The following is a 25054-nucleotide window of genomic DNA, read 5'->3' as shown; positions in this document are numbered from 1 at the left end:
ATCCTTAATAATCCAAAAACCACTGTAGCCAGGCATGCATTTAGCTTGATTGCTAGGTAAGGATTCTGCCTATTTCCAGAAATGGCCAAAGTGTCCAAATCAAACTCATTCAACTTGGCTTATAAAGAACAATTTCAGTAAATCAAAATCAGTAGATGGTAGATTAATTATGTTCCAAATCATAAGGCGATACTACATTGAAGGTAGTATTTCACAGCTGATTTGACTTCAGAATGTGGGTTAAGAGACTCTTACTAGGAAATATAGTCAGAAATACACTCAGCCTAAAGTTATGTTCTTAATATAAGGAAGAAAATGTTCCTTTCTCCCAGTCCCTTCTCAGGAACTGTGATTTAGTAAAGTTGGAACAAGTTCAGGACATCTATAATTTTAGAAGTTTCAAAGGTGATTGTGATAAACAGCAAGGGTTGAGAACCAGCAGCTTACAAAGAATACTTCTTAATAGTTAGGTAAAAAGTATGTCATCTCTACCTTTTAAGTTTTCCTGTTATTGGTTCAAATAGTTATATAAATTGCTTAATCTTTCAGGAACTTCCAGAACCAACACCAGTGAAAACTAGACTACCTCCTGAAATCTTTGGTGATGCTCTGATGGTTTTGGAGTTCCTTAATGCATTTGGGGAACTTTTTGATCTTCAAGATGAGTTTCCTGATGGAGTAACCCTAGGCAAGTGCTTTAGTTATCTATTGCTACATTATAGTTCATCTTAAAATTAGTGGCTTTAAAAAAACAAGCCATCCTGTAAGGTTCTGTGGGGGCACTGGAGCTGGGATCTCTCTGGTCTGGCTAGATGTTCAAAATGGCTTCTTCTCACACAGGTCTGGTGCCTCGGTCCTCTTCATGTGGCCTTTCATTTCATCAGAGTATCTCATACTTATTATGTGGCACCTGGGGGCTCTAAGAAGCAGGAAGCAGAAACTGCTAGCCCTCTTAAAGCCTAGGCCTGGAATTGGCACAGCCTTAGTTCTGCCACATTCCATTGGTCAGAGCAGTGAGAGGCCACCGTGGGATTCAACAGGATTGTGGAATAGACTCCACTTCTTGAGCAGGGAGTGGTATATGGGTGTTTGCAGACAGGTTATTGCCTACCTTTAATTTGTAATTCTCTTTGGCCTGTGTACTTATATACTTTTACTTTGTATAAACATTTATAATGAGTTTAGTATAAGGAAAGATTTGGATCAAATTTTGAATTTTTGGCTGTCACATGGTACAATAATTTTCTTAAAATCTATGTAGAGACTTTGAAATAGAGAATTATAATGCCACTCGTTTTTTTTTCTTGAGACAGAGTCTTGCTCTGTCGCCTAGGCTAGAGTGCAGTGGCGCAATCTCGGCTCACTGCAAGCTCCACCTCCAGGGTTCAAGCAATTCTCCTGCCTCAGCCTCCCAAGTAGCTGGGACTACAGGCACCCACCACCATACCCAGCTAATTTTTTTCTTATTTTTTTTCTTTTTTTTTTTGAGACGGAGTCTCGCTCTGTCGCCCAGGCTGGAGTGCAGTGGCGTGATCTCGGCTCACTGCAACCTCCATCTCCGGGGTTCAAGCAATTCACTGCCTCAGCCTCCCAAGTAGCTGCGATTACAGGCGCCCACCACCACCCCCAGCTAATTTTTGTATTTTTAGTAGAGACAGGCTACTGTCTTGAAGGCTGGTCTTGAACTCCTGACCTTGTGATTTGCCCGCCTCGGCCTCCTGAAGTGCTGGGATTACAGGCGTGAGCCACAGCGCCTGACTCAATTTTTTTGTATTTTTAGTAGAGATGAGGTTTCACCGTGTTAGCCAGGATGGTCTCGATCTCCTGACCTCGTGATCCGCCCGCCTTGGCCTCGCAAAGTGCTGGGATTACAGGCATGAGCCACTGCGCCCATCCTATAATGCCACTCTTAATTTAATATTTAATGTATATTCTTTAGGGGGGCTTTCAAATTCTTTTATGTCTCCTTATGAGGTGGATGTGGCAAGAATCATTGTGTCTTATAGATCAAGGAGGTCTGAACAGTGCTGGTTTAGGTGAGATGAATTAGATAAGAAACATTTATGACTTAGACATAATATTAGGATTAAAACCTAATGCGGATAATGACCTCTGCTATGCACTATTTGCACATACATAGCCCTCAAGAACAGTGGCACAATAACAAATATTTGCATTGTTCAGATTAGAATAAAATTGTAATTTTTGAAATGTGCCTTAATTTGTGTCTTAAATTTAAATTTAAATGAAATATGTTGATCTATTGAGGCTATTTTGACTTACTTGAATGAGGTGACTTTGGCTTACGATTTTATTGTATTTTATTGTAATCATTATAAGTTGTTTCTTATTTTGGCTTGGATAATACTTGGTTATACTTTCATAAATTGATGCTTAAGAAAATAGTCGCACATACTATTGTTGATTACATGTTTATTCCAGTGGAGTTGTTTTTTCAGTACATGAACAGAACTTTAAATTTATTTTAAACATTTTATTCACAGAAGTATTAGAGGAAGCTCTTGTAGGAAATGACAGTGAAGGCCCACTGTGTGAATTGCTTTTTTTCTTCCTGACTGCAATCTTCCAGGCAATAGCTGAAGAAGAAGAGGAAGTAGCCAAAGAGCAACTAACTGATGCTGACACCAAAGGTCAGAGTTCAACGTTATTGCTGATTGAACCATAGTAGTTTTGTAGTGAAACTAATTTTTGAAGGCTGAGTTTAAATTAAATTGGCTTTTATGCTTATAAAATATAGTTGTTCAGGTTACCTGATGTTGTATCATATGCTACAACATATGGATTATGTTATAAAAATTTTGTTTTGATATAACCTGTGTCTGACAACCTTAAAGATATTTTCCCTCAGTCTATCTTGCTTTTATTCCTTTAGACTTTTCCTATGATTTAGGAGCATTACAGATTTCATTGACCAGTATCTGTAATTCCAAGAAATTCTGGTAACTAGCACTCTAGCACTGTTTCTTTGTTTTTTGGGGTATTTTTTGGCCCTCAACTAAGGAAATACTTTTTTTTTTTTTTTTTTTTTTTTTTTGGTTTGAGACAGAGTTTCGCGCTGTTGCCAGGCTGGAGTGCATTGGCGTGATCTTGGCTCACCACAACCTCTGCCTCCCAGGTTCGAGCAATTCTCCTGCCTCAGCCTCCTAAGTAGCTGGGATTACAGACGCCCGCCACCATGCCCAGCTAATTTTTGTATTTTTTAAATAGAAACGGGGTTTCACTGTGTTGGTCAGGCTGGTCTCGAACTTCTGACCTCAGGTGATCCACCCGCCTTGGCCTCCCAAAGTGCTGGGATTACAGGCGCGAGCCACTGCGCCTGGCCAGGAAATACTTTAATTGTAATTAATACTTTAAAATGAAAATACTATGCTGATTTCATTTTAGATCTGACAGTTTTTACATCAGAGTTAAGTAAAATTTTACTTCTGAGTTTGAACTAGATAATTTGCCCTTTAAGTTCTGTACGCTTAAATATCTGGAGTCAGTGTATGGTACGTGTTAATGTAGGAATAATTCTTGAGGCAAACCCTTTCATATTTTTAAAACAGTATGTTCACTATTTTGTTTAGGATTTACCTCAGTCAGAGGAAATGTTAAGCATTTCTAATAAGAGATTGATTTGGCGTCCTGAATAATACCCTGAGCTTTGCCATATATGAGATTTAGGACCAGAAACTTGATTAAACAATACTTGAGTGCGTTGCATAAAAATTCACAGTAAGAAAGAACTGTTAGGAGACATCTTGATATCAGAATATTGGTACAGAAAGATGGGACATTCCTCCAGTCAGATAGTTTTGTTGACCTTAGATAATTCAGGATCATCTTTCTTTATGCCTGGTCTCTGAAGCAACAGGATATTGATGAGTATGCATTGATGTTTGTTGCCTTTTGATTTTACAGCCTGAGTTCAAGCAAAAATATATTTATATCTAGCTTGAGTGCTAACCACCATAGGTCCCTTATTAAGACCATTTTAAGCAATATGACCCCTACTGTCATCTCAGATAATTTAGTCAATTAAATGATAATTCTTTTAGCTATTTATTAGTGGCTAACAGCATTATAGGGTTATTGATCAAATTCTAACAATACAAGACATAAAGCTGTATTTAATTCCAGATTTGAATTTTGTAGTTTTGGAAGTCATGGTGGAAAACAAAAGCGTGGTAAAAAGGAAATGGTATGGGAAAATCAGTATAAAGGAAAAATATATATTAAGCAATGGTTGGTGTTTGAATTGCCATTACTACTCTTTTTTCTCTTTTCTTTTCTTTTCTGAGACGGGGTTTCACTCTTATTGGCCAGGCTGAAGTGCAGTGGCGCAATCTTGACTTACTGTAACCTCCGCCTCCCGGGTTCAAGCAATTCTCCTGTCTCAGCCTCCTGAGTAGCTGGGATTACAGGTATGCGCCACCATGCCCAGCTAATATTGTATTTTTAGTAGAGACAGGGTTTCTCCATGTTGGCGAGGCTGGTCTCGAACTCCCGACCTCCGGGTCTGCCCGCCTCGGCCTCCCAAAGTGCTGGGATTACAGGCTTGAGCCACCGTGCCCAGCTGCCATTACACTTTTATTATTGATCTATGAGTTTTTAAAATAACTATTCCCTATATAGGACTGTGTATTAATATAAGATGTATCTCTCTAAGTAAGTATTGGCCACTAAATAAAAGTTTTAATGCTCTGTTTGAAAATATTTAGCCTGGGCGACATAGTGAGACCCCTGTCTCTACAAAAAATAAAACAAGGCTGGGTGTGGTGGCTCATGCCTGTAATCCCAACATTTTGGGAGGCTAAGGTAGGCGGATCACTTAAGGTCAGGAGTTCAAGACCAGCCTAACCAACATGGTGAAACCCCATCTCTACTAAAAATACAAAAATTAGCCAGGCATGGTGGCGCATGCCTGTAATCCCAGCTACTTGGGAAGCTAAGGCACCATAATCCCTTGAACCCAGGAGGCAGAGGTTGCAGTGATCCGAGATCACGACACTGCACTCCAGCCTAGGCAATAGAGAGAGACTCTGTGTCTTAAATAAATAAATAAATATTAGCCAGGTGTAGTGGTGCATGCCTATAGCCCCAGCTACTTGGGAGGCTGAAGTGGGAGGATTGTTTGACCCTGGGAGTTTGAGGCTGCAGTGATCTGTGATCATGCCACTGCATGCCATCCTGGGACAGAGTGAGACCCTGTTTCAAAGGAAAAAAAAAAAAAAAGAAAATATTTATTTAAATGTTAGGGAGGGAAAAAAAAGTAAGTCTGGCATGTTTCACTCTTTTCTCACTTCCCTGTTATTTATTATTGGCCACATTTTATATGGTTACTGAAGATCACATAGCTAATAAGTGATGTAAGAGACGCATTGTTTCATTAAATTCTCATACTACTCTTGAGGTAGATATTATTTTCTGCATTTTACATGTAAAGAAACTGAGGCTTAGTTTGAAGAAACATGGCTAATAAGGAATTGATGGGATACAAGCTCAAGCAGTCTGATCTAGATACTCATTACAGTTGTGCTATGTTGTTTCATAATATGGTAAAGAAGTTGAAATTTTGAATATTTGTTTCTCTGGCACTGCCTGTAAAATTATTTGTCTTTGAGAACATCTAATTTCTTTGGCCCTTGGTCTCCCTGTTTTTATAACAAACCTGAGAGATTTTGACTACCAATTTAAAAAATCTTACATTTAATACATCAGTTCCTCTCTTTAGTCTTACATCATGAACTAAAAAGCCCTTTAAAGTATGGGAACAAGAGCATCCTCTTTATATAGAACAGTTTTGTGTATTTGTTGGATCATTGTCTAGTGTTAGAATTGTATGCACCTAATTCTAGATTATCATGACAATAAATATATCTGTTGCAGGTAGTCATAAAATACTGGATATAATTCAGCTATATTCTCTTGGTTGTGATGTACCCAAGTGACTGTCACTAAGCAAATCCTAGAATGATATTTACAGTTTCTTAAGAATGACATATGATAGATAAAGCGTTAAAGAATATATTTTAGCATATTACTTTAACACAATTAAAAATACATTTCATTGGTTTTTCATTTCCTAAAGGCTTTGTATAGCCTTTGTCTTAGGAAATTATAACTTTCTATAGATGGTATAGGTTGAATGTGGTGATTGCTGCAGGATGAGAGCCAACACACTTTTACAACTTTGTATCTAGGACTGTTGTTAATTTTGGAGTGCTCATTAATTAAATTTGTTTGGCTTTGTATGTAAAATGAACATTGAGGAAATTTTAGGTCTAGTATTTTTCTGCGACAGAATATGATTTCTGTCATTTGGGCTAGATTAGGTCTGGTAGGAATGACTTTTGGCATATATGCAAATTTTATAGATAACTTCTCCTGTGTGGCCCTGTGTATGCTTTAAATGCCATGAAATTGTCAATGATTGTAATCAGATACGATCCCAGAGCTGCCTTTTTCCTTTAGTAAGGGACTGTTCTCTAAGGTTAATTTTGTCAGGCTTTGAACTTTGGTAGGGGAGTCATATAGTAGAAGGCTAAAGAACCACAGAAGATTAGCCTAGTGATATTCAAACTCTAACCCAAGGCACCCTACAAGTTGTTCAGAAATTCTTCAGTGCCACTGCAGGAGAGCTGGAAAGATGAAAAGGCAGAATTCTCATCTCCATATCTCACTTTAGCAAGAGCATCTTTTATCTCTTTTATATTGAGTTTTCAAGAATTTTTTTTTTTTTTTTTGGAAGAATTTGAAAGCTGCTGATCTAGAGTCATTCCTTTAAGAAAATGGGCCAGGCATGGTGGCTCACACCTGTAATCCCAGCACTTCAGGAAGCCAGGGCAGGTGGATCAGTTGAGCTCAGGAATGTGAGACCAGCCTGGGTAATGTGGCAAAACCCTGCCTCTACAAAAAATACAAAAACTAGGTGGGCATGGTGGCATGCGCTTGTAGTCCCAGCTACTGGGGAGGCCGAGGTGGGAGGATAGCTTGAGCCCAGAAGGCAGAAGTTATAGTGAGCTGAGATCGCAGCACTGCACTCCAGCCTGGGCAACAGATTCAAACCCTGTCTCAAAAAGAAAAAGAAAAATTAGGCTGAGCATGGTGGCTCACGCCTGTAATCTCAGCACTTTGGGAGGCCGAGGTAGGTGGATCACAAGGTCAGCCTGGCCAAGATGATGAAACCCCCTGTCTCTACTAAAAATACAAAAAATTAGCCGGGCGTGGTGGCAGGCACCTGTAATCCCAGCTACTTGGGAGGCTGAGGCAGAGAATTGCTTAAACCTGGGAGGCGGAGGTTGCAGTGAGCCAAGATTGCGCCACTGCACTCCAGCCTGGGTGACAGAGTGAGACTCCATCTTCAAAAAAAAAAAAAAAAAAAAAGAAAAATGAACCCCAGATTAAGTGACTTGTCTCAATGGCACATTACTAGGCACTAGCATAGCTAATACTAGAATATACATTATCTGACTCTTAGTCTGAATTTGTGTACACTGTACTATGATATAATAGAAGGGTTTTTCATAGCTTGACATTTTGATCAATCTGTGTATTATAATTAGGAATAATTGGATATACTAATGCTTTACATATATTTGTACCAGTAGATTTGCTGTTTAGTTCTATTTGTAAGCTAAGCACTGTTTTAAAGCTAAAGCAGTTTATTTAGAAAATTCAGGGAAGTCTTCCTATTGTGTTTTTTTGTTTTGTTTTGTTTTTTTTGTGACAGAGTCTAACTCTGTTGCCCAGGCTGGAGTGCAGTGGTGTGATCTCGGCTCACTGCAACCTGCGCCTCCCAGGTTCAAGTGATTCTTATGCCTCAGCCTCCCAAGTAGCTGGGATTACAGACATGGCCACCACGCCCAGTTAATTTTTGTATTTTAGAAGAGACGGGGTTTCACCATGTTGGCCAAGTTGGTCTCAAACTACTGTCCTCAGGTGATCCGCCCGCCTCAGCCTCCCAAAGTGCTGGGATTACAGGCATGAGCCACCACGCCCGGCCCCTATTGGTTTTTGGATTGGGAAGTTTTCTTTTTCTTTTTTTTTTTTTTTTTGAGACAGTCTCGCTCTGTCTGTCACCAGGCTGGAGTGCAGTGGCACGATCTTGGCTCACTGCACCCTCCGCCTCCCAGGTTCAAGTGATTCTCCTGCCTCAGCCTCCCGAGTAGCTGGGACTACAGGTGTGCGCCATCACACCCAGCTAATTTTTGTATTTTTAGTAGAGACGGGGTTTCACCATGTTGGCCAGGATGGTCTCAATCTCTTGACCTCGTGATCTGCCCACCTCAGCCTCCCAAAGTGCTGAGATTACAGGCATGAGCCACCGCACTTGGTCTGGGAAATTTTCCAAAATAAAAATGTGAGATTTTAATGAAGATATTTCAATAGTTAAATTACAGTAGTGCCATCTTTAACTTTTTTTAGCTCATTTTCTGTGATGATTTTGTGATGGCTACAACCTATACTTTGTTATGACTTAATCTTAAAATATCCATAAAAGGGCTGGTCACCGTGGTTCACTGTAATCCCAGCACTTTGGGAGGCCGAGGTGGGTGGATCACCTGAGGTCAGGAGTTCGAGACCAGCCTGACCAACAAGATGAAAACCCGTCTCTATTAAAAATTCAAAAATTAGTTGGGCGTGGTGGCAGGTGCCTGTAGTCCCGGCTACTCGGGAGGCTTAGACAGGAGAGTTGCTTGAACCCAGGAGGTGGAGGTTGCAGTGAGCCGAGATCGTGCCACTGCACTCCAGCCTGGGTGACAGAGCAAGACTACATCTCAAAAAAAAAAAAAAAAAAAAAAGTCATAAAAATTGGAGTATCTTTAAATAGATTCCAATTTTCAAGGTAGACTTTTCTAAGGTTACATTGAGCGAGGAGATTTGTTTTTAATTCTAAAGTGCATTTTATCTTTTGGGGGAATGTTTATGTGTGTCTCATTGGTAATTTGGAAATTGTCTTTTCTGTTAAGTTACGAAAATGTCAGTGTGTAGTGCATGGTTTAGGATTTATAGCTGTAGGTGGTGATGAAGCAGAATGTGAATATTGCTTGTACCTAGTGTTTGTTCTTTTGAGGTTCTGAATGTTAAGGCGTTTGCTGTTTCTTTCATCATTTAAAACGGGCATTATTCCCAAATATTCAAGCTTTGATTTGCACTAGAATAAAGTATTTATTTCCTTAAAGATTTAACAGAGGCTTTGGATGAAGATGCAGACCCCACAAAATCTGCACTGTCTGCAGTTGCATCTTTGGCAGCTGCATGGCCACAGTTACACCAGGGTATGTGTGGGTTTTGTTTTTTTTTGTTTGGCTTTTTATTTTTAACTTTATAAAGGCATATTTACATTGCTGAGTATTTATTGTTTATATTCGAAATGACTATTTCATTTTTAACAACTATAGGCTGCAGTTTGAAAAGTTTGGATCTTGATAGCTGCACTCTTTCAGAAATCCTCAGACTGCACATCTTAGCTTCAGGTGCTGATGTAACATCAGCAAATGCAAAGTATAGATATCAAAAACGAGGAGGATTTGATGCTACAGATGATGCTTGTATGGAGCTTCGTTTGAGCAATCCCAGTCTAGTGAAGAAACTGTCAAGCACCTCAGTGTATGATTTGACACCAGGTAAGCTTTGCGAATTGGAATTTGCATAACCTGCCCATTTCCTCTACCCTCTTATGCCCAGAAAACTAAGGAGCTGATGAGAAATTTTACAATAAATCAGTATTAAAGGAGAAAAAGAGAAAGCAAACTATTGTTATTATTCATATTAACTTTATTTATGATTGTCTTTTATTTGGATTTTCTAATATTTTTAAATGTATTATTAGTCTACTACATCTACTGAGTTTAAAAGGGTGAGAATTAGCTAGAAAATTAGCTTTCTCTTGTATTCACTAGTGTACCAGAAGTTTAAATCTAAATGGCTGCTAAATCCTGCCATTCACTTGAATAAGTGTTTGAGGTATGAGAAACAGTATATGAGGTTAAGATGAAGCTATTTTTCACTTCCTTTTTTTAAAAAATTGCATGTACAAGTAAAGAGTTTAATTTAGTATACTTTAGAGAACATGCAATGAAGTAGAATACCTTACTTCCTAACATTTGCAGTCTTTGTAATTTATGGTGGGTTTTTTGTGCAGTGTTTTAGAAGTAGTAATTTACCATTGTCTTTTTTTAATTCATGTGATTATAATTTAGTATTGATTTGAACTTCAGTTACTCAGCCAAAAAATTAAAACTTGAGGGCCGGGCACAGTGACTCATGCCTGTAATTCCAGCACCTTGGGGAGGCCAAGGTGGGCAGATCACCTGAGGTCAGGAGTTCGAGACCAGCCTGGCCAACATGGTGAAACACCATCTTTACTAAAAATACAAAAATTAGCTGGGCATGGTGCTGTGCGCCTGTAGTCCCAGCTACTTGGAGGCAGAGGCAGGAGAATCGCTTGAACCCAGGAGGCAGAGGTTGCTGTGAGCCCAGATGGCACCTTTGTACTCTAGCCTGGGCGACAGAGCAAGACTCCATCTCAAATAAGTAAAATAAAACTTGAAAAACAATTGGTAATTACAAAATTTCTCATGTTTACTTAACTAGTATACAAGATAGACATTTGAAATGCCTCATATATCAATAGCTGTAAATTGGATTCAAAGTTGCCTTTTTTTTTTTTTTTTTTGAGACAGAGTCTCACTCAGTCGCCCAGGCTGGAGTGCAGTGGTGCGATCTTGGCTCAATGCAATCTCCGCCTTCCGGGTTCAAGCGATTCTCCAGCCTCAGCCTCCCAAGTAGCTGGGACTACAGGCGCATAACACCACATCCCTCTATTTTTGTATTTTTAGTAGATATGGGGTTTCACCATGTTGGCCAGGCTGGTCTCGACCTCCTGACCTCAGGTGATCTGCCCACCTCGGCCTCCCAAAGTGCTGGGATTACAGGTGTGAGCCACTGTGCCTGGCCCATGATTGCTTTTTTCGGAAGACATGTCATTGACATGTTTGAGAGACTACTCCGTATTCTTTATTAGGCACTTTCACATTGAGCCACAAATTTAAAAAGTTCAAACACAATTCATTTGTTGTGATTGATAATACAGAAGTATTTACCAATTTTTGACAGGAGAAAAAATGAAGATACTCCATGCTCTCTGTGGAAAGCTACTGACCCTAGTTTCAACTAGGGATTTTATTGAAGATTATGTTGATATATTACGACAGGCAAAGCAGGAGTTCCGGGAATTAAAAGCAGAACAACATCGAAAAGAGAGGGAAGAAGCAGCTGCCAGGTAAGAGATAATTGTAATAGTTGTGTTAATGAAAGCTGTTTATTTCTTTGCATTTAAAACCATATTTCACATGGTGCTGTAATGTGGCATTCATTATACTGATGTTTGATGGCTTTACTAAGAGCTTGTGAGTGAGGCCAGGCGTGGTGGCTCACGCCTGCAATCCCAGCAGTTTGGGAGGGCGGATTACTTGAGGTCAGGAGTTCAAGACTAGCCTGGCCAACATGGCCAAACCCCGTCTCTACTAAAAATACAAAAATTAACCGGGCATGGTGGCACATGCCTCTAATCCCAGCTACTTGGGAGGTTGAGGCACGAGAATTACTTGATCCTGGGAAGCAGGATCAGCCTGGGCAGAAGAGTGAAACTCTGTTTCAAAAAAAAGAAAAAAGCTTGTGAATGATTACTACATTATAGTTTTATAATAATGTTTGGAGTACTTTCCATGATTTGATTAAAGACAAGATGCTAAAAGTGAAAAGTATATGTGCATCAGATAGACTACCATATTTCATTTTAACTTTTAGAATTCGTAAAAGGAAGGAAGAAAAACTTAAGGAGCAAGAACAAAAAATGAAAGAGAAACAAGAAAAACTCAAAGAAGATGAGCAAAGAAATTCAACGGCAGATATATCTATTGGGTATGGTTTGAATCACACTGTTCACCTGCTTTACCATACATAAAGAATAAAAACCAGACACCTTAAACTCTAAAAATGCTTTCACAGTTTTAGAAAAGTTGTCTTTTTATTATAGGTACATGATAATTTCCCAGAAAAACACTCAATAGGCTATTTTTAACCAATAATATATTTCTGTCTCCCCTCCACCAATATCACAGGTGTACACTATATTTCACAGAGTTATTCTGTGCCGTATAGAGGAACAGGGTTGAGATTGGATGTTTTTTGGTAGATGATACAGGGAGAGGATGACAGCACCTTAAGTAATTTAGAGATACCCAAGTATTTTATTGCATTTTAGAATATTTGAGATAGGATTGTCTATGAAAACAAGTAGGAATTTGACAGAAATCGTCTTTTTTCTTTTTTAATGAAATCTGCAAAGGAAAGTTCTGGAAAAACTCAATATTCCAAAATTAGTATATTGACTTTGACTTTTTAATACTTGTGTGTAAAAATACCCATTAATAAGCCTTAAGATCTTGGGTCACAAACTCGCAATAGAAGAAAATATTTGCAAATCATGTATCTGATATGGGACTTGTATCCAGAATATAAAAGAATTCTTATAACTCAACAATAAAAAATTGAAAGATTCAGAATAGGGAGTTAATTTTTTAAATGTCAAAATATAAAGAAGAAATAATAAAAAGAAAAAAAATTTTAAAAACAACCCAATTAAAAAGTGAGCAATGGATTTGAATAGACATTTCTACAAAGAAGATATGCAGTAAGTACATGAGAAGATGCTCAGCGTCATTAATCATCTGGGAAATGTACATCAAAACCACAGTAAGATACCACTTCACACCCAGTAGGCTGACTGTAATCAAATTGACAAACAATAACAAGTTTGGATGAGGAGCTGAGAAGTCAGGACTCTCATACATTGCTTTTGGGAATGTAAATGATGCAATTACTTTGGAAAAGAGTTTGGCAGTTCGTCAAACAATTAAACCATTTGTTACTGTATGACCCAGCAGTTGCACTCCTAGATACATACCTAAGAGAATTAAAAGCATACCTTCACCCAAAAATATATACACAAATGTTCATAGCAGCATTATTCTTAATAGCCAGAAGTGATAACAACCCAAAGTCCATCAATTGATGAATGGATAAACAAAGGTATATCTCTTCCATGGTATGTCCATACAGGAGAATATTATTCAACAATAAAAAGGAATGGAATTCTAATGCAGGCTATAATGTGGATGAACTTTGAAAATATATGCTAAAGAAGCTACTCACGGCCAAGTGCGGTGTCTCACGCCTGTAATCCCAGCACTCTGGGAGGCTGAGGCGGCTGGATCACCTGAGGTCAGGAGTTTGAGACCAACCTGGCCAACATGGTGAAACCCCATCTCTACTAAAAATACAAAAAATTAGCCAGGCATGGTGGCACACACCTGTAGAGGCAGGAGAATTGCTTGAGCCCTGGAGGTGGAGGTTGCAGTGAGCCGAGATTGTGCTCCAGCCTAGGCAGCAGAGTGAGATTCTGTCTCAAAAAAAAAAAAAAGCAACTAGTGACAAAAGACCACATGTTGTATGACTCTATTTACATGAAATGTCCAGAATAAGCAAATCAGTAGAGAGTAGATGTATGGTTGCCAGGGGTAGCAGGAAAGAGGAAATGGGAAATGACTACTAATGGATACGGTGTTTCCTTTTGGTATGATGAAAGTGTTCTGGAATTGACAGTGGTAATGATTGCATATAACCTTGTGAATACACTAAAGACCACTAAATTGTACACTTTAAAATGGTGATTGTTATGGTATGTAGGCTCAGTTTTTTAAAAAAGAAAAGTAACACTGTACGGATTTCACGTCTTCATATTTTTTAAATGTTCATTCAGCCCCGCTCATTTACATTTTCCTTGAGTCTTTACATTAGAGCTTGCTAAACCCAACTTTGGATTTAGAACATAATGGTGTAATTTATTTCAAGGTTCATATAATTTTAGTTTTAATTTGGATAACATAATGAATTAAACAACTATATTGTGTTCATTCTGCCTGTTTACTATTTCTGAATTTCTCTCCTCCACTATTTATCATCTTCTCTTCTTCCTACTCTAAGCCACCATCACTGCCTAGCCAGCCACCTAGACCACTGCTGATCTGTTACTATTATTACTGGCTTCTTTACTGATCTCCCCTCATCTACTTTCTTTCCCAGGTAATTTTTTACACAGTGGCTACAGCACTTTCTAATATCATTTCCCTTTTCTAAATTCTTCTGTTTTTTTCCTATTGTTTTTTGGATAAGGCCTTACAAGGCCCAGCCTAATCTCACCCTGCCTTTTTCTCTCATCTGCCTCTTGGATTACTGCTTTCTCCTTTACACTTTTCTCAAAATTATAAGCTCCTCCCATTTCTCCTGAGCTCTGTGCCTTTGTGTATGTTATTCCTCTGTAGCACACACTCCTCCCCATCTCCCTGGTCTCACATTGTAAAATATCACTTCTTCAAGCCAGCCTTTTTGATCCCTAAGAGTCAGTTTTGTTCTCCTTGAAATGTTTTCATAGTACCTTGAACTTCTCTTGTTTTAGTACTTACTACATATTTTTTAAATGATTTGTGTAATTATCTGTTTTCTCTGCAAGACCATAAACTGTGTCATGTTCACTACTTCCTAAGCCTATAATGCCTGGTACTTAATAAGCAATAAATATTTCATAAATGGAATTATATATTCATTAGTAAATGTCATCTTTGTTTTTATCCTAAAGGGAGGAAGAAAGGGAAGATTTTGATACTAGCACTGAGAGCAAAGACACAGAGCAAAAGGAATTAGATCAAGATATGGTCACTGAAGATGAAGATGACCCAGGATCACATAAAAGAGGCAGAAGGGGTAATACTGAAATTTCTTAAGGGCATTCTTGTGTATTTGTTTTTAACTGATAAAGCACTTTATTAATTCAGCTCCTCTGAAATATATTGATTGCTTTCGTTTGTGATTCCAGGCTGTGTTTGTTTTTTTAAATGCCCACCTCATAGCTGTGATGAGTTGTAAAAATGTGTTATGAAGTCCTATTAGTACATTTATGATTGGGTCATTATTTACACATCATCCATACTTTAGAAAGAAGATACAATATTCCTATGTCGTTAATAGGACAGTTTCTCATAACTTCAACTTTTGGTTAGTCAGCAAGTTTCATTGAATTTTTACATTTACTACTTTATTTGGGCCAAATAGAAATTTGTATTCTATAATGTACTCATTCAGCATGTATTGGATGCCTCCTATGTGCTAGAGATATAAAGATCAATAATGCTTATAATTTGTATCATATTGATGAAAATGGTAATCTCTCCTGCCTTAAAATTATTTCATAAATTGCTAGATCAAAGTGAATACATCTTTTAAAAGTTGTTAATACAAATTTCTTGTGTATTTATTTAATGACTATCAAAAGAAATCCTTAAGTTAATTCTGTGCCTATAATTTGGATGGAATCTTTTTTTTCTGTATTTTTTTCTAAATGGTTACTCTTAAGTAGATAGAAAATGTCCTGTATCATGGAAGCTGTATTGTCTGATTACAATGCAATTGATTTCAACATCTAAAGCGAACCTAATATGAGTAGAGCTTTAAAACATACTTCTAAATATTGGGTCAAAAGAGAAACCATAATGGAAACTAAAAAATATTTAAAACAAATCAAACTAATCGTTACTGAATATTAACACGTGTTGAATACAGCCCCTCTACTTAGGGGAAAATGTATAGCTTTAATACATATGAGAAAAGAAGAAACACAAACTGAGCTAGACATTTATGTAAGAAGATGGTGGGGGAAAAAGAATAATCCCCCCAAGTCTGAAGGAAATAATACACTAGAGGAGAAATTAATAGAAAATAAAAATATAGTAGGGCCAGGTGCAGTGGCTCATGCCTGTAATCCCAGCACTTTGAGAGGTCAAGGTAGGTGGATTGCTTAAGCCCAGGAGTTCAAAATCAGCCTTGGCAACATGGTGAAACCCTATCGCTACAAAAAGTACCCAGAAAGCAAGCTGGGCATGGTGGCATGCACCTGTAGTCCCACCTACTCAGTAGGCTAAGATGGGAGGGTCACTTGAGCCTGGGAGATCAAGGCTGCAGTGAGCCCTGATTGCACCACTGCACTCCAGCCTGGGAAACAGAGCAAGACCCTTTCTCGAAAAAAAAAAATATATATATATATAGTAAAGAACAACAACAAATCCAAAAGTGTGTTCGTCTGAGAAAGAAACTAGACAAACCTTTGTTGAAATTGATTTTTATAAAGAGGGCGATCATAATAAAGTTAGGACTGAAAGGGGAGCAACATAACTATGGATAGAGTAGAAATTTAAAGATAAGGAGATATACACAATTTTTGACGAATTTGAAAATGTATGCAAAAATAAAATCCTAGAAAATACAAATTATCAAAATGGATTTGTGAAGAAATTTGTTAATGTAGATGGTCTTAAACCATTAAAGAACTTGAATCAGTACTAAAATCTTTCTGCAGAGAAAACATCAGTCCTAGACAACTTCATAGGTGAATTCTGCAAAATTTTTTAAAAAGCAGGTAATTCCAATCTTACACAAACTCTTTCAAGCAAAAGAAATAGAATGAAAAAATACTTCCCAACTATCAAAGCAATTTGACAGCAACTGAAACAACAGAGAAATTTAATTCCAACATATTGTCAAAGTCAAAGCAGATTATCAGGGGTCCAAGCTCTTTCTATCTTGTTGGTACTGCTGTCCTTAGGGTTTTGCTGCCATTCTCATGTTCCAAAATGATTTATCACCATGTCTGCATTCTAGCTAGTTGGAAATGGGAAGGAGGAAAGGGAAGCACAGTCCAGAGGGTACACACAGTGCTTCTGATCCCATCTCTTTGAACAAAAGTTTTTCATTTAATTGTGCCTACTATGGGAATGTTGTCCTTCTTTTGGGTTGCTAAGTGCCCAGCTAAAAACTAGTGGTTCTGTTACCCAAACTTTTATTTACCAGTGGTTAGTAAATAAAAGTTTGTACGCCAAATCTGGCCAGCCCCATTTTTTTTTTGTTATTGTTTTTTGAGGTGGAGTCTCGTTCTGTCACCCAGGCTAGGATGTGCAGTGGCGCCATCTCAGCTCACTGCAACCTCCGCTTTCTGAGTTCAAGCGATTCTCCTGCCTCAGCCTCCCGAGTAGCTGGGATTACAGGTGCACACCACCACACCTGGCTGATTTTTGTATTTTTAGTAGTGATGGGTTTTGCCATGTTGGCCAGGCTGGTTTCAAACTCCTGGCCTCAAGTGATCCAGCCACCTCGGCCTCCCAAAGTGTTGGGATTAACAGATGTGAGCCACTGTGCCTGGCCCTGCCCTGTTTTTGTATAACTCATAAGCTAAAAAGGAATTTTCTCTTTTTTTGGAGACAGTCTCACTCTATCCCCCAGGCTGGAGTACAGTGGCGTGATCTTGGCCCACTGCAACCTCCCCCTCCTGGGTTCAAGCGATTCTCATGCCTCAGCCTCCTGAGTAGCTGGGATTACAGGTGCTTGCTACCACACCCAGCTAATTTTTGTATTTTTAGTAGAGACGGGATTTCACCATGTTGGCCAGGCTGGTTAAGAACTCCTGACATCGGGTAATCCGCCCACCTCGGCCTCCCAAAGTTCTGGGATTACAGGCATGAGCCACTGTGCCAGCTGGATTTTTACAATTTAAATGGCTGGAAAAAAGAAGAATGATCATTTGTGATAAGTGAAAATTATATGAAATTCAGATTTCACTGTCCATAAATAGTTATATTGAACCACAGCCATGCTCATTGTCTGCATGTTGCCTGTGATTGCTTTTGGGCCACAAGAGTGGAATTGAATAGCTGTGAAGACCATAAGATCCACAAAGACAAATATTTATAAGCTAGTCTTCTCCAGAAGTAGTTTGCTATTATTCCTCCCTTAGAGGAAGGACTGGGATGACTACTGGAGGATAACTAACATACTCTACTGCACTCTCCAGTATGAAAATGACAGATTTTGCATGCCCCTTTAGATTTAAGTATATTGATTTCTTCCTAACATAGTGTATTAGTCTGCTTGGGCTGCCATAATGAAATACCACAGACTGGGGTGGGTTAAACAACAGACATTTCAGAAATTTGTTTTCTCACAGTTCTGGAGTCTGGAAGTCCAAGATCAAGCACGGTTGGTATCTGAAGAGGCTTTTTCTTGGCTTGCAGACAGTGCCTTCTTGCTATATCCTTACATGGCTTTTTCTCTGTGCATGTCAGATAAGAAGATCTCTGGTATCTAAGAACACCAATCATGTTGGATTAGGGCCCCACCTTTATGACCTTAATTACCTCCTTAAAGGTTCTATCTCCAAATACAGTCACATTGGAGGTTAGGGCTTCAACATATGAACTTGGGGTTGTGGAGAGGGGACACAGTTTAGTCCATAACACCTAATAATTTGGGGTAACTTTTTATCTCATATTTTTCTAATGGAAACTTGAAATATGATGATGATGAAACATTTTAACTACAGGGAAAAGAGGACAAAATGGATTTAAAGAATTTACAAGGCAAGAAGAGATCAACTGTGTAACAAGAGAGCCTCTTACTGCTGATGAGGAAGAAGCATTAAAACAGGAACACCAGCGAAAAGAGAAAGAGCTCTTAGAAAAAATCCAAAGTGCCATAGCCTGTACCAATATCTTTCCCTTGGGTCGCGACCGCATGTATAGACGATACTGGATTTTCCCTTCTATTCCTGGACTCTTTATTGAAGAGGATTATTCTGGTCTTACTGAAGACATGCTGTTGCCTAGACCTTCATCATTTCAGAGTAATGTACAGTCTCAAGATCCTCAGGTATCCACTAAAACTGGAGAGCCTTTGATGTCTGAATCTACCTCCAACATTGACCAAGGTCCATGTGACTATTCTGTGCAGCTGCCAAAACCAGTGCATAAGCCAAATCGGTGGTGCTTTTACAGTTCTTGTGAACAGCTAGACCAGCTTATTGAAGCTCTTAATTCTAGAGGACATAGAGAAAGTGCCTTAAAAGAAACTTTGTTACAAGAGAAAAGCAGAATATGTGCACAGCTAGCCCGTTTTTCTGAAGAGAAATTTCATTTTTCAGGTAAATTTTCAATGAAAATTGTTTTTACTTTTTTTTCCTCCCCCTAATCTCTGGTCATTCAGGATTAAGCGTTTTTGCAACCTATTAGAAATACATTTACAACAACTTATCTTTGATTTAGGCTATCCTTTTAGTTTGCAAGTTAGAGTTTGGGAATGTATTTCTTTATAGAAACAAGATTCTCTAAATTCTATTTGAATTATGAGGAACACATCTGTGGTGTTAACAAAATTCATATTCTCCCTGATCTCCTTATTCCTTGGTCAGTAGACTCTGAAACCCAAGAATAGACTCTAAGGCTGCTATCAGTTTTGGACAGATTATGGTGAGTGAGGTTACTCATTAAGGGTTTTGGCTGAGAGTCTAGGGAGAAGTTCCACTAATGGTCACTTCTTTGGAGCTTGGCTGCAAGGGCAGGTCGGATAGCAGCATTTCCTGCTTGATGGTTCGTCCACTGATGACAAATAAGAAAAAGCAGTAAGGCATTTTTAGATGTGAGTTTTTATATTAATAAATTAGATTCTTTAGGTAAAGAATTGCTTACTTGTTTCCTGTGGGGGAGAAAATAGAGCTAAAAACATTTTAAATTAAATCAAAATTTAAAAAAGAATTGCTTAAATTTAGGGGCATGTTACCATGACCACTTCAGTTTTTTTCAGGATTAAAAACTATAGATCACAGTTATTGGGTTTTTTTTTTAATTTTTTGTTTGAGACAATTTTGCCTTTGTTGCCCAGGCTGTTGGGCCCACTGCAATCTCTGCCTCCTGGGTTCAAGTGCATCTCCTATCTCAGCCTCCCAAGTAGCTGGGATAACAGGTGCCCGCCACCACACCTGGCTAATTTTTTGTATTTTTAGTAGAGACAGAGTTTCACCGTGTTGGCCAGGCTGGTCTCAAACTCCTGACCTCAGGTAATCCACCCGCCTTGGTCTCCCAAAGTGCTGGGATTACAGGCGTGAGCCACTACCCCTCGCCAATGTTGAGCATCTTTTCATGTGCTCATTGGCCATTTGTATATCTTCCGTAAATATCTATTCAGATCCTTTGCTCATTTTTAAATTGGGTTGTCTTTTTATTGTGCTGTAAGAGGTCTTTATATATTCTGGATACAAGGGCTTTATTTATTTAGAGACAGGGTCTCACTCTGTTGCCCAGGCTGGATTGCAGTGGCATAATCATAGTTCACTGCAGATTCAAACTCCTGGGCTCAAGCAGTCCTGCCTCAGCCTCCTGAGTAGCTGTACAAGGGCTTTATAAGATAAATGGTATTCATTCATTCATTCATTCATTCATTCATTCATTTGTGGCACTTGAGGATTTACAAAGCACTTTTATATCCGTTATTTCAAGATCATAGCAGCCACATGGAGTAATTGTAGTTTTTAATAAGAAAATCATAAAGTATTTGATTACTATTTCAGACAAACCTCAGCCTGATAGCAAACCAACATATAATCGGGGAAGATCTTTCAATGCATATGATCCGTCTCAGATGTGTGCAGAAAAGCAACTTGAACTAAGGCTGAGAGATTTTCTTTTAGATATTGAAGATAGAATCTACCAAGGAACATTAGGAGCCATCAAGGTTTGTACTTGTTCCCATTTTTAGTTTGTCTAATCTACTTGGTCCAGAATTTTGGTCATATTTGTTAATTATATGGCATAGACAAGGCATATGTGTTTTGAATAAACACCAGAGAATGATAAATTTTTTATGAAAACTAAGTTTATTCCCCTGCATCAAAATATTTTTTCTGATATTTTCATCACACGTTGAAATGCGTAAGGATATTTTCTTCTTCCTTGACTAGCCCCTGCCTTCTCTGCTGAGTCTGGCTTGTTGGTTTGTTACCTTTTTAAAATCTGTAATTCATGGCTGATAATGTATTTTGTTCATGCCTTTGCCATCATCTGTCACTTTTTTGCTGCTATCAAGTGACCAGTCTTAGAACTATTTATGATTTATTTATACAGAAAATAAGGCATTATGGTTTTCATCTATGAAGAATATGAATTCCAGTTTGGCCACTTAGTAACCTTATTTTTAGATACCTTTTGGATTCATAATCATTTCTAAAATATCCATGAATTGATTTTATATGTATATTGAACTTCGTACCTCTCAGAAACAATATATTCCATTTTTCATGTTTAGTAAGTTTGAATTTTGTTACAGGTTACAGATCGACATATCTGGAGATCAGCATTAGAAAGTGGACGGTATGAGCTGTTAAGTGAGGAAAACAAGGAAAATGGGATAATTAAAACTGTGAATGAAGACGTAGAAGAGATGGAAATTGATGAACAAACAAAGGTCATAGTAAAAGACAGGTACAAAAAGATTTTTCTAAAGTAACCATTACTTTTCCTTGCCATTTTAAGGTTTTGTGTTTTTTTTTGGTTTTTGTTTTTAAGTAAACATGTTGCTTTTTCTTATTTTAAAAACTTGTCATGAGGACCTTGATATTTGTAACCACTGGAATGATCATTTTCTAAACCTCAGGATCTGTTACTACACTTTGTACTAATGCAACCAAAAAACAATTCATTCAAATAATGATAATTTCTTAAAGTTTTTTTTAATCTTTGAACTTAAAATTTTATTAATTTTGGAAAGTAATTATGCTATTATTCTTCTTTTCTATAGGAAAACTTAGTAAATTAGTAAATTCTGGTAGACTTGAATATTATTTGAGCCAGGCAAGATGGCATGGGCCTGTAGTCTCAGCTACTTGGGAGGCTGAAGCAGGAGGATCACTTGAGGCCAGGAGTTGGAGACCAGCCTGGGCAACATAGTGAGACCCTGTCTCTCTTTTTTTAATTATCTGGGCATGGTGGCATGCACTTGGTTTTTGTTGTTGTTATTTTTTGAGACGGAGTCTTGCCCTGTTGCCAGGCTGGAGTAAAGTAGCACAATCTTGGCTTACTGCAACCTCCTACTCCCTGGTTCAAGCAATTCTCCTGCCTCAGCCTCCTGAGTAGCTGGGATTACAGGCACATGCTACCACGCCCAGCTAATTTTTGTATTTTTAGTAGAGACAGGGTTTCGCCACGTTGGCCAGGATGATCTTGATCTCCTGACCTCGTGATCCCCCGCCTCGGCCTCCCAAAGTGCTGGGATTACAGGCCTGAGCCACCACACCTGGCCAGCATGCACTTGTAGTCCCATCTATTCCATTGTTGTACCCCAGGACTTCAAAGCTGCAGTGAGCTAATAATGATTGTGCCACTGCACTCCAGCCTAAGCAACAATGAGACCTCATCTCTAAATAAGTATATATATTAAATATTATTACTAGTCAGAATCTATATCTGTATATCTATAGATACTTTTATTTTTTCAAGATTATTTTGGATATTATATGTCTTTAAGCAGTTTGTCATCTAGAAGGGAACAGTGGAGAAACATGAGGCTAGCATTATATTTACTAGAACGGGGTACTGATAGAAGGTTATACCCAGTGCAGATGAAGTACATGGGCGGGCTACTTGTCTTAGTAGAACATGGGAGATAGTAAAGGAAGTGCAAGAGGAAGTGACTGCAAAGCTGAGCCCTAAAGTTGAGAAAAATAGGACACTGGGAAGAAAAACCATGTACAAAGGCTTTGAGTGAATGAGTTTGCACTTTAAAATGATCGTTTTAGGCTGGGCGCAGTGGCTCACACCTGTAATCCCAGCACTTCGGGAGGCTGAGGCTGGTGAATCATGAGGTCAGGCATTCGAGACCAGCCTGGCCAACATAGTGAAACCCTGTCTCTACTAAAAATACAAAAAATTAGCAGGGCACGGTGGCGGGCGCCTGTAGTCCCAGCTACTCGGGAGACTGAGGCAGGAGAATGGTGTGAACCCGGGAGGCAGAGCTTGCAGTGAGCTGAGATTGCACCACTGCACTCCAGCCTGGGCAACAGTGCAAGACTCTGTCTCACAAAAAAAAAAAAAAAAAAAAAAAATGAAATGAGAAATAGAGATAAGCTGCCCGAAATACTTAGGCTTTAAGGCCCATCACAGTGTCACCTCTCTAAAACCTTTCCCATAAGCCTTCCCTCTTCCACTCTGTCTCCTTCAAATATTTACCCTTAGTCCTTCTAAATGAATCTCCCTTCCCTACTAGTTTACTGCAACTCCTTGAGATTGAGGAAATGATTTTTTACAAAGGTATAAATAAGCATTTGAACCAATGAATGGACTCAAGTTTTACCTAATAGTGTTTTTAAGTACCATAAACTCTTAATTGTTTTAATTGTAGACTTTTGGGGATAAAAACAGAAACTCCAAGTACTGTATCAACAAATGCAAGTACACCACAATCAGTGAGCAGTGTGGTTCATTATCTGGCAATGGCACTCTTTCAAATAGAGCAGGGCATCGAGCGGCGTTTTCTGAAAGCTCCACTTGGTAAGTATCTGTTTTTATTTCAAAATATTTGTTGTGTTATAAGTAATTTTGAGTTGGCCTTTAACCAATAGAACTTTATTGGCTGACATAATGAAATTGATAATCTTGAAAACTTGAGATGTTTTCATTTTTAAATGAGTTCTTTTAAGGTGAGATTTATTTTTAGAATAATACAGTCTTTTGTGAAGAGTTTCATCAAAAGAAAGATTACCAGCTAGGCACAGTGGCTCATGCCCGTAATCCCAACACTTTGGGAGGCTGAGGCGGAATTGCTTGAGCCCAAGAGTTTGAGACCGGCCTGGGCAACATATAGCAAGAACCCCATCTCTACAAAATTTAAAAAAAAAAAAAAAATTAGCTAGGCATCATGGCGTGCAACTGTAGTCCCGGAGGCTGGGGTGGGAGGATCACATGAGCCCAGGAATGTGAGGTTACAATGAGCTATGACCACACCATTGCACTGTGGCCTAGGTGACAGAGTAAGACCCTGTCTTTTTAAAAGAAAAAAAAGATCACCAAAACCTATAACTAGTCAGACCTTGAATAATCAAAGATTATGTGTAACTTTTTTTTTTGTTATTTGAAAGAGAACCCCAAATAAGTGACTTAAAAGTTTACCATTTGGGGCATAGGTTGATGATATGAGTCACTGACCCACATGCTATATCAGAAATACCAAGTGCTAAATCAGAAATACCAAGTGTTAAAAGGAAAACGGGTGAGGAAATGCTCTATAATTTATAGTGAGGAATAATACTATCTGTATCACTTTTTGACAAATTATGAAATTAGTGGGTTTTTAGGGACTAATCCAGAAACCTAACCATTATGTTTTTGGGAAAATATCTGTTTCAGAATTCTAAATCAATGTTTATATCATAACTGTCTCTAATTCCCTGTTGTCTTTTTGACATGTTTAATTTATAACTCATCACGTTGAGATATTTATATTCTTGTAATGGGATCATGGAAGAAATAACTTTCTTAAACCATATCTTTTTGGTCTCCTATTGAAAGAACTACTTGAATTGACTAAAATCCTTAAATAATTGTTTTAGCTGGGGGTGGTGGCTCACGCCTGTAATCCCAGCACTTTGGGAGGCCGAGGCGGGTGGATCACCTGAGGTCAGGAGTTGGAGACCAGCCTAACCAACATGGTGAAACCCCGTCTCTACTAAAAATACAAAATTAGGTGGGTGTGGTGGTGCATGCCTGTAATCCCAGCTACTTGGGAGGCTGAGGCAGGAGAATCGCTTGAACCTGGGAGGCAGAGGTTGCAGCGAGCTGAGACTGCACCATTGCACTCCAGCCTGGGCAACAAGAGAGAAACTCTCTCAAAAAAATAAAAAAAATTTTTTGATCTCTCATTATTAGAACAAAGTTTTCATAGTGCAATCAGAGCAGTTTTGAAAGGTGAATATATTTGTAAACTTTTTACATTGAAGAGTTGTGGCCAGTATCTCATTAAGTCTATTCACACTTTTGTAAATTGATAATCCTACCATAAGCTTAATAACCCACTGGCCACATTGAAAGTAGCAATTGTAAGAAATAAAATATGTATA

General features: G+C 38.5%; 1 protein-coding gene across 4 annotated transcripts in view; it reads left to right on the top strand.

The window, feature by feature from the left end:
• BAZ1A (bromodomain adjacent to zinc finger domain 1A) overlaps positions 1–25054 on the top strand; it is a 119015-nt gene that overhangs the window by 76683 nt on the left and 17278 nt on the right. For 3 of the 4 annotated variants that reach the window (XM_032179766.2, XM_032179765.2, XM_058429454.1), the window contains 11 exons: positions 550–688; positions 2505–2651; positions 9189–9284; positions 9408–9632; positions 11125–11290; positions 11818–11931; positions 14708–14832; positions 18497–19093; positions 20516–20679; positions 21271–21425; positions 23341–23489. In XM_032179766.2, the coding sequence (XP_032035657.1) occupies positions 550–688; positions 2505–2651; positions 9189–9284; positions 9408–9632; positions 11125–11290; positions 11818–11931; positions 14708–14832; positions 18497–19093; positions 20516–20679; positions 21271–21425; positions 23341–23489 (2077 nt within the window). The remainder of the gene's footprint in view (positions 1–549; positions 689–2504; positions 2652–9188; positions 9285–9407; positions 9633–11124; positions 11291–11817; positions 11932–14707; positions 14833–18496; positions 19094–20515; positions 20680–21270; positions 21426–23340; positions 23490–25054) is intronic. The other variant, XM_058429453.1, reaches the window with a different exon arrangement.

The sequence above is a fragment of the Hylobates moloch genome, unplaced genomic scaffold, assembly GCF_009828535.3.
Source record: "Hylobates moloch isolate HMO894 unplaced genomic scaffold, HMol_V3 SCAFFOLD_16, whole genome shotgun sequence".
NCBI classification, from domain to species: Eukaryota; Metazoa; Chordata; class Mammalia; order Primates; family Hylobatidae; genus Hylobates; species Hylobates moloch.
Note: the sequence above shows the minus strand (reverse complement) of the source record. Positions and strands in the feature narration are given on the sequence as shown.